The 9,042-nt window shown below is 49.0% G+C and overlaps 1 protein-coding gene across 1 annotated transcript; it reads right to left on the reverse strand.

The window, feature by feature from the left end:
• Nucleotides 1-748: 748 nt before the first annotated feature.
• Nucleotides 749-7,762, reverse strand: LOC138581150 (adenosine receptor A3-like). Its single transcript, XM_069652260.1, has 2 exons — nt 7,047-7,762; nt 749-5,417 (listed from the first exon to the last, which is right to left on the reverse strand). Exon 2 carries the CDS (start codon nt 5,380-5,382, stop codon nt 4,231-4,233), a length of 1,152 nt encoding a protein of 383 aa, XP_069508361.1. The 5' UTR covers nt 5,383-5,417; nt 7,047-7,762; the 3' UTR covers nt 749-4,230.
• Between the last annotated feature and the right edge of the window lie 1,280 nt (nt 7,763-9,042).

A 9,042-nucleotide genomic window follows, 5' to 3' on the forward strand; every position in this document is an offset into this window, starting at 1 on the left:
AAGGCTGTGTACCCAATCAACCAACCAACTGGACAACTGTGCCCATTTCTAACTCTTTTTCCTAGTCTAAAGAAGGATTTCTCTGGTTGACTATGTAACCTGTGAGCGTGCTTAAGTTTGAAACACCTTGCTCTGCATAAATCAATGAAAATAACATGCAAACCCAACATTTGAGGACTCATGGCCAACCATTAACTATCCCGGACTGATCTTAAAAACTGTAACATATAAGTTTTGGATATAAAAACAAGATTTCCCTTACTAGAACAAAAAACTGGAAGGCATGTTTGGACAAAGCACAGGTTTTCCTTCCAGCAGCTGACTGCAGCCATCAGTGTCAGTCAGGCTCGGACTGGCCTATAGGGGAATTAGGAAATGCCCTAACCAAAATATGCAAAATGCTAGTGTGGGCCAGTTTTTTGGCTCAAAGTGAGCCACTTTGAAAGGAATGAATTGCCATTTGCAACTGTGGCCCACTTTTTCAATGATGTCCGAGACAATTTTATGCCCCAGTCCGACCCTCGTGGCAGTGCAATGTCAGCGTGTTGTTATCTTCTTTTGAGTTTCAGTGCCTCGGGGCAACCCTTCTGAGGTAGAGGCAGCAGGGCAGGAGGGGAGAACCCTGCCTGTGCCATTGCAGGGGCTTTCTCCACTTAAAGCACAATGTGAAATGTATGCAAAGGCAATCAATAACATAATCCTGTGCAGAAAAAGAAAAAATAAGTAAACTATTCACGTAGCTATGGAAAACGTTATTTATTTTATTTTTTTCATTTATTAAAAAAGTTATAGTGCAAACATTGTCTCCAAAAGACATCGTCATCTCATAAGAATGAGCAACACACCTAAAAACAGAGGAAACTAATAACAGATTGGAGATATCAGACAATTGGAGAAGCCCATCAGTGGAAGGGATTCCATACAGTTTTGGTTTCATTCGACAGCACAGCAGCTCATTACTCACGCGAGGTTTCTTCCCGTCGAATACCACACACATCCTGGTCATTGGCGACTCCTGTTTGTATTCCCATGGTTCTAAGTGGGAGTTATGCTTTGTTCAATGGAGATTTCCTGTCAATGCTGCACAAGACAATGTCATCGTGTATAGGCTCAGCTTTGTGCAGGGGTCTGCAAACTGCAGCTCTCCAGATGTTATGGACTGCTACTCCCATGGTCCCTCCTAACTGATTATGTTGGCTTGAGCTGCTGGGAGTTGCAATCCAAAGCATCTCGTGAGACAAAGATTGCAGACACCCGTCAAAGTGGGATTGAGATGCCACATGCACGGCAACATATTACAAACTATGCTGTTAAGGAGACCTTCAGGATCGCGATGGGGGGGCTTCATTTATAAATAACTGCACTATGACAGCAATAAGTTACATATCATTGATGCGTATATACAGATATGTACATCAGAAACACAGCAGTAACAGGGCCTTTGAAATAAGTTCTGGTCTCCCAGGAATATTTCCTTTCAACAAATCAGTTTAAAAAAAAGCATGCATCCTCTTTGACAAATACAATGACAGCACACACCTCGATCACTGAACACCGCTTTCCACCAGTGAAACTCTCAACATTGTGACACAGTGTTTCAGCCAACACGAAATGGATTATACACTTGTGGGTCCATGAGGCTCAGGCACAGTCCTGTTCGCCTCAACCCCATCGCCTTTAGGTGCCTTCAGATTGGCTCATTGGGCCGCAGTCTGACGCATCGGTGGAGCCTCACTCTTGACTCTTGTCCTCAATTACGCCACTGGCTTAGGGGGAATTCACTCCCTAGAATCATGATTTTTTCAATTCAGACATTAAGGTTGGGTAAAAACCCTCCTCTTGCACTCTGGTGGACCCCTGGGCCTGGGATTTCACACACTGAAATTGTTGGCTTAACCTAGCTTCAGGACTTGCTGTTTTGATATGTAACATTGCGTAAAGCGGTCTTGCACAGTGCACTTCTGCCATTTTGGCGGCTGCACAGCTCGTGCTCAGGGTAAGCTGGGGAATCATTTGTTTGGGTTGCTGTTTCATTATCTGGTACTGTGGGTTTTGCTCAAGGATCGTACAGGCTGTTGCGGGATGCCCTGTGATTGGATGCTCAGTCCCCCAAATGTTAATCCTTGAGTTTGACACTTGACTTCCTGCGTTGGATTGGCATGTGCCACTGTGCACGTCGTGCAGCCCCCTTGCAAGTGGATGCAGTGGCTTAGGCTGAACCAACTTCCCCGAAAGTGCCCGATGAAAATTGACGGAATATGGAGCCAAAAGTTCTGTTTCCCAAAAATTCCCCCAAAATGTACACAGCATCATTTTGAAGTTGAAACCCAGCCCGCCTGCACTTCCTAAAACACCTCCATGACTCCCCCTGCCCCCACTATTTTGCCTCCTTCACCCCCACAGCACCCCAATAATAATTTTCCCTATAAAATTGAAGCAGGGCTGGAAAAAGAAAAAAGCTTGACTTGACCAGTGCGTAAAGAGACCTGGCAGGCTCCAGTAGGGCCGTGAAAAATGACCCAGGCCCCGGGACGCATGAAATGCGGGCCTTTGGAGGGCCAGGGAGTTTAGGCGTGGGGTGGGGGTGAAGATGGCGCGAAAGCCATGGGGAGGGGCGGTGTGATGGCACCACCAGAAACAAAGGCAACAGGAAGGGAGGAAGCGGCACCTGGGAAACGTGCGAAAAGTTAGCTGCAGGGGGCCAGGGAAAGCCCGGCCCCCAGGGGAAAGACAAAGGGGCTGAGGGGTATAAGAAGGGTAAAGAAATCTGATAAAGGCACAAACCAGGTCAGTAGCCTACCTCTCTAGGGTAAGCTCTATGGGACCTGGACAAAGGAACGCATTTTTGACACCCATCCCACCCTGCAAAAATAACGAAAAAGAAGGAAAGGAACAGAAAACTTGTTGAGTCTCGGTTCACTTGGAGGACATGCCTCTCATGTTTTGCACAATACACACCTCAGCACTCCTGTAGTATAGCGTGTACAATTGTACCAAAACAATCAACTGCCCGCCATCGAACGCTCCGCCCCACACAGCACTGTTGTGTCCCCGTGCACCCTGGCATTATCGGTGTAAACATCATATTCTGGAAACCACAGCGTGCTTTTCCATTCTGCTATTTACCATGTGTTTGGGAGCCCATCTGATAACTCTGTTTGTCCGACTGAAACGATCTCGCACAATAACATCGCTTTGGAAAACACAGCGCCTGGAGGGGGAGCTGCATTCACAGGCGTAGAAACCTCCCAGCAGTTACTGGAAGCGGTGTGTGTTTGTTCGTCAGTTTCACAGAAAGTATCAACGTTCCGCAGTTCGCGCGGGAGAAAGACCCTGGATTAAAAAGATGCATCCACCTGTGTGGTCGCACGAACCCACAAACTGACACGCCGAGGGGTCCTGTTTGTGCAAAGAAGTCCAAACTATCAGCAATGGTGCTTTGTTGGGAAACTTTTTCAAGGTGTGAGTCTCCTACAGAGGCAGCCCTGAGCGCCCCCTGGTCCGCCAGCCCTGGTTAAGCATGCCATGTCCATCACGTGCATACAAGGGAGAATTGCGCGAATGTGGGCGTTAGCCATGCTTTGCCCTTATCCACAAAACCCAAGCATGCAAGAGGGGGGAGCTGCTAGACACGGGAGAGATCCAAGCACCAAACTAGTAACAAATCCCTGTCCCCCTGTCTGCGTGCACATGTGAAATGGTAGTCAAAATGTCTACTCGGAACCCAAAGCTGGACCGTCAAATCACCTTTTCCTGCTCTGCCCTATTTCTGTCGTTAGTCAAGATTGGAGAATTTAGAAACAGACAGTGTATAAAAAGGGAAATGTGCGTCATTCTTTAAGCTTTCCAATCGTGGTGGCGATGAAGCAACTCGCTGTTAATTCAATGCATTGCATGAGGTTTCCCGAGAAGCAGCTCGGCCGCCGCATGTTGACAGTGCACAGGAGCGTTCTGTCCTCAGGGACCGTGGCGAGTGTTGCAGATGCGTGGCTTTAGAGTTTGAATAGGAACACTGCACCACCCACCTACCAACATAGCATAATGACGCAGCCTCATGGTGGCTGGTTACACTAGAGACACATGCAATAACGTGACATTGCCTGACAGGAGGCAGATCCCTGACTCTTGACATGGACACCTCCATGCCTGGCGATAAGGCAGATCACATGCCACTGTGGCTGGTGATGCTTGGACAGTGCATTCCGGGCTAGCCCTCGAGGCACAGGAGGGCTAAGTGGTTTCTGGCCGGAAGATCTCCTTCAGTACTGCCACACATGGTGATGAGGCTGTGCTGTTCTGCTTGGCAGGGGCTGCAGCGCACCTCTGGCTGGGGGACTTAAGCGGCTGCCTGATGAAGAGCTCCCGGAGCCCTTGCCTGAACTTGGCATCTCGGGCACTGTAGATCACCACGTTCCAGCAGCTGTTGGAGGTTAGGATCCAGAAGGCATAGAAAGAGAATTTGCACCACTCGTACCCCATTACATTGCCCACCACGAAGACAGCAATTGGGATGAAGGAGACAGAGAAGGCAAAAGTGAGGATGCCGATGGTCTTGGCAGCGGTTATGTCAGAGAAGGAAAGCCGACTGCAGGTGCTCTGGAGGTCCACCTCTAGCTGCTTCCGCACCTTGCTGTACTGTCGAATTACCGCAAAGGTGGCGAGGTTGATGGCAAAGGTCCCTCCTAAGATAGAGAAGTCAAATGCTGGGAAAAGTAGCATTATGTTCCAATTGGACTCAAGGGCCTTCTTGGCAGTGAAAACGTAGTTGCACATCTGGCTGCACGAGCTGTACTGCAGCACAATTTCGTCCCCAGAGAACATAGGGATGATGGCCAGGACAAAGCTTAGTACCCAAGAGAGGATAATTATGCAGATTGTCCGTTTTTTGGTAATGACCACCCGCTTGTGAAGGGGTTTGATCACTGCGATGCTCCTCTCCACAGACAGCAAGAAGATTGTGGTGATGGAGACAAATGTACACCCAGCATAGAGGGGGCCCATAATGAAGCAGGGTACCATTGATTCAAGATTGCTGCCTTCCTCCCTGCCATAGGCCAGGCGGTTCACCTCCTTGTAGACCGAGTAGGGTATCACCAGGAGTCCGACAGCCACATCAGCAAGAGCCAGGGAGGTCTTCAGGTAGCCTTGTGAGGTCTTGAACTGCCTGCAACGCTGGAACACAAGCAGGCTCACTACATTGCCCAGGGTGATGGCAAAGATGAGAAGAACCATGAGCGACACCTTTAGCACATCCTCCAGCACATCCGGGTGGCCGAGACTGCAATTTAGGGCCGTGCTGTTGGCCAACATTGAAGAAGGATTCCTTGGGTGGGAACGGGCACATGGAAAGAGTTGGCTCAGCAGGGATACGCTGCACTGCATGTGGTAGTGGCTGATGCGCTTCGGCAATGGGGTATCTTAAAAAGAAATAAACATACATTTTAATTCAATGAGAAAGTAACTCCAACATACATGTGTCCTATCACACTCTTTATTTCTGGAGGATTCTATTCCTCTACCCCTTCCGTGCTATTTACCATTCTTCTCGGTATCATTTTCTTCATTCTCTGTCTAATTTCAATGTTTGTACTTTCCCCTTTACTCTCTATTTTATGCCTCCCTACAATGTTTCCCTCCCTATGCAGCCAGTCTTTGCCTTCCTTCTCTGTAGAGTACCCCTGGGGACTTGCATCGCTGTAGAATTGCTCTACGGCTAAGATTCCTCTCTCTACCGTCCCTTGCTCCATTGTCATTCTCGCAGGTTTTTGCATCGCACTCTCTTTCTCACTCAAATATCTTTAACGCCGCCATAATTGCCCCTATCTTTGCTCTGTGTCTTACTCCCCTCGGTAGCATCTCTCTCATGCTCTGTCTGTTCCTTCCTAGTCTCTACCCCATCACCCTGCCTTCCCCGTCTCCACATTCCATTGTCAATGCTTGTTTTTATCTAATACATTCCTCTGCGTCTTCCTTACACTTGCCTTCACTCACTTGAATTTCCCTTCCATTTTCCCTTTCCTCTCCTGTTTTCCTGGTTGTCCTTAATTCTATTCTGCTGTCTACCTTCACTTCTGCTCCACTTCCATCCACAATCATCTCCTTTACCTGCCCTCCATCTCATCCACCGACCCACCCACCCATCCGCCCACCAATCCAACCATCCATCCGCCCTCTTAATGTTGTCGACGGGGCAAAATATTGTCATCTACATTATAGAGGACCGAGAAGATGAACTGGACTAAGTACTGTATTCCAAAATATTCATGCTGTGTGTAGCCTTCTGCATGAAAGGGTTTAGGTGCACTTCAACCACAAAGGCATGTTATCATCTCCCAAACCAGCTCTACAATGACTTGCAAAGATATACCTGTATGATGGGGATAGTTGCCAAATCGTGAGAGCCTCGCAAACGCCTGTACAATGCCTATGGACACGTCTGCTCATGTTCTCAATGCTTGAATTGTCTGCTTTCCCTGTTATTCTCATCTCCCTACAACCCCCCTCTGGCTTCCTGACTTCATCCCTCTCTGTTCATCCCATCTTCCCTGCCCCATGCACTCTCTCTTTCTACATTCAGTCTCGAGCAGGCTCCGTTCTCTCGGTTTTACTCTTTTTCGCGCTCTCTCTCTGCCTCCTGCTCTCTCTCGTTCCCTGTACGACTCTGCCGCCCTTCCCGCTGACTTACGAGTTCCTTTGTTTCTTCCCTACAGCTCAGTCACTTCCTCCATGTCCCCGTATGTACTTGCCTCCTACTCCCTCTCCAACTTTTATCCTTCTCTCTCGCCTTTTCTCAGCCCTTTTCTGCTGCGTTCCTCTTTCACCTCCTCTCTACCCCTCGCGCATTACTTTCGCGAGCCTGTCTCTCGCAATCTCTTTCTGCCTCTCTATAGTGAATAGCTGCCCATTGCCTCGTCTACCTCACCCTCTTTAATCCTCGAGACTTCTTCTCTCTTCTCTCTCTCAATCCTATTAGTGTGTCAAATATTAAATATAAAAGCACAGTTCACGCTTTTAAAACAACACTTGTAAAGTAGCCGAATACTCACCCTTGCAATTTTAGGCGCCAGCGCATCAAGATCGTATAGAGCCGCCAGTTGAAAACGAATAGTTAGGAGACATATCTTCCTGCCTGGAGGGTTCAAAGTTTGAAACTTCTAACATAGCAGGTCAGACACAAGGTTGACCCTGACAAATCAAGCGTCCGAAAAGTGGAGAAGCATAGGGTCCGTTCACCCCGACTCTTGTAATGCCTTGTTGTCACACTACCAGTCACACTCAGAGGCTGGGTGGTGCCATCCCGTTTTTGGAGCCCTGCTTTTGGATCAGGCTGCTTCTCACGCCATCCCTTCGGGTCAGCCTATGCGTCTCGGTTAAGGGAGTTTTGGTGAAAACCCGCGTCTCCCTGTCAGCCTTGGTATAACCTTCACCCACATTCATGTGTGTCTTGGGGTGACTCCTTCTCATAGCCAGCCTAGGTGTCACCCTCCTTTCCGCAGCCAGTCTTGTCAGTAAGATCCTTGCAGCCAGCATACATTTGCAGCACGAACTGGTTCTTGTCTCGTGTCTCTCGTTCCCCTAAATTCACCACGCAGCTCTCTTCAGGTGCAGGGGAAGCTCTCTCACACAATCTGAATCCAGCTGCCTCCCCGCCTCCTCACCAAGTGCCTGGGAACCAATGAGCAGCCCCTGCGTGCGCGCAACCCAGTCACCTCCTCGCACTGTACGTCGTCTTTGCATGGAGCCTGGCATCGCAGCCTAAGCAGTGCACTCGCGCCTCTTTCCACGGCTCTCGGGCTGCAGCTGGGCTCTCGCGCTGAATTAAAAGCCACTTGTCCTGTTTGTCCAACAGACTGTCACAAAAGGCAGTACAAATAAGGCACTCACCCACTCCCGGCGTTAACATGTTGTAATACTTATGATCAATGCTCGCTCGGACATACTTAGTGGTGCCGCTATCACGAAATAACGAGGGGGGACTATTCTGAAATCAAGTCTCCCCGGGAGAATGTTTACTGAAATGGGATCTGCATTTTCCATAGCAAGCAGTTTTACGGTTGCTGATTGTGCCTCTTAGGGTGACCACATGTCTCGGTTATGCCAGGACTGACCCAGAATTGTGCCCTCTCTGCCACCCGTCCGGAGAGTATTTTTTAATTTAAAAACCCATCCCTGCTTTGACAAAAGGAGACTAAACACTGCAGAGATGCACCAATTCAAGCTCACAGTAGCACTGCTTATCTCCCTCAGAACAAGCCAATGCTTCCAACGTTTTACATTGTTATTTCTATCCATCTATCTATCTCATGGTACTGGTGCCCTGGTGAAGAGAGTGTCAATGTGCACAGACGGCGCTCACCCGCAAGTGGGGCTTCCACTGCGGAACACATGCCTACCTCAATGAAGGCAACACACACGGGAATATGGAGAACCTTCTTTATTCGTTCTCTCTATGTAACTGGACGTAACATCCCTTCCCCTCGTCCGCCACCTCCCTAGCCTAGCATCACTTACCCAACAATGGGGCCCAAACCTGGGCCATCCACACAATGATGTGGGAAGGCATGCAGGCTCGTCAAATCACGACGTGACATCTCCCCCCTTTTTAACATGCTTTTGTCACTGTGGCCTTCACCCCATTCATTCAATTAGTCTCAGGGGTTTTATGCGGCAATGCCGAGGCCTCGTGGGGAGATGGAGTTCCTGGACAGGTGCCCCGTCACCTCCATTGTCCTCTTCTTCATCTGACTGCTTGCCATCACCTTGATAAGGATCATCGGAAAAAAGGCCATCTGTCATGGTGTGGGATTGCTCCCACCTCTGTGGCGTGGTGCCTGCCAGTTTCTTAAAGTGGGACAAGTTCCTTGTTAAGGAGTGCTGGTGTTCTCCACTGGCAGTTATTATGGTGCCTTTTCGGCTGGTTACTACCAGCCCTTCAGGAGCGAATGTGGCTCTTCTTTTCTCGACTTCGGCTGGCATACCACCACTTGGTCTCCAGGTTCAATTTCACAGTCTTTCACTCCATGCAGCACGTCAGCTCTTTCC

The sequence above is a fragment of the Ambystoma mexicanum genome, chromosome 3p (genome assembly GCF_040938575.1).
Source record: "Ambystoma mexicanum isolate Mex_15411 chromosome 3p, UKY_AmexF1_1, whole genome shotgun sequence".
In the NCBI taxonomy this organism is placed as follows: Eukaryota; Metazoa; Chordata; class Amphibia; order Caudata; family Ambystomatidae; genus Ambystoma; species Ambystoma mexicanum.

Excerpts from the sequence above, each read along its gene's own strand:
- LOC138581150 (XM_069652260.1), bottom strand. The coding sequence starts at position 5,382 with ATGCAGTGCAGCGTATCCCTGCTGAGCCAACTCTTTCCATGTGCCCGT.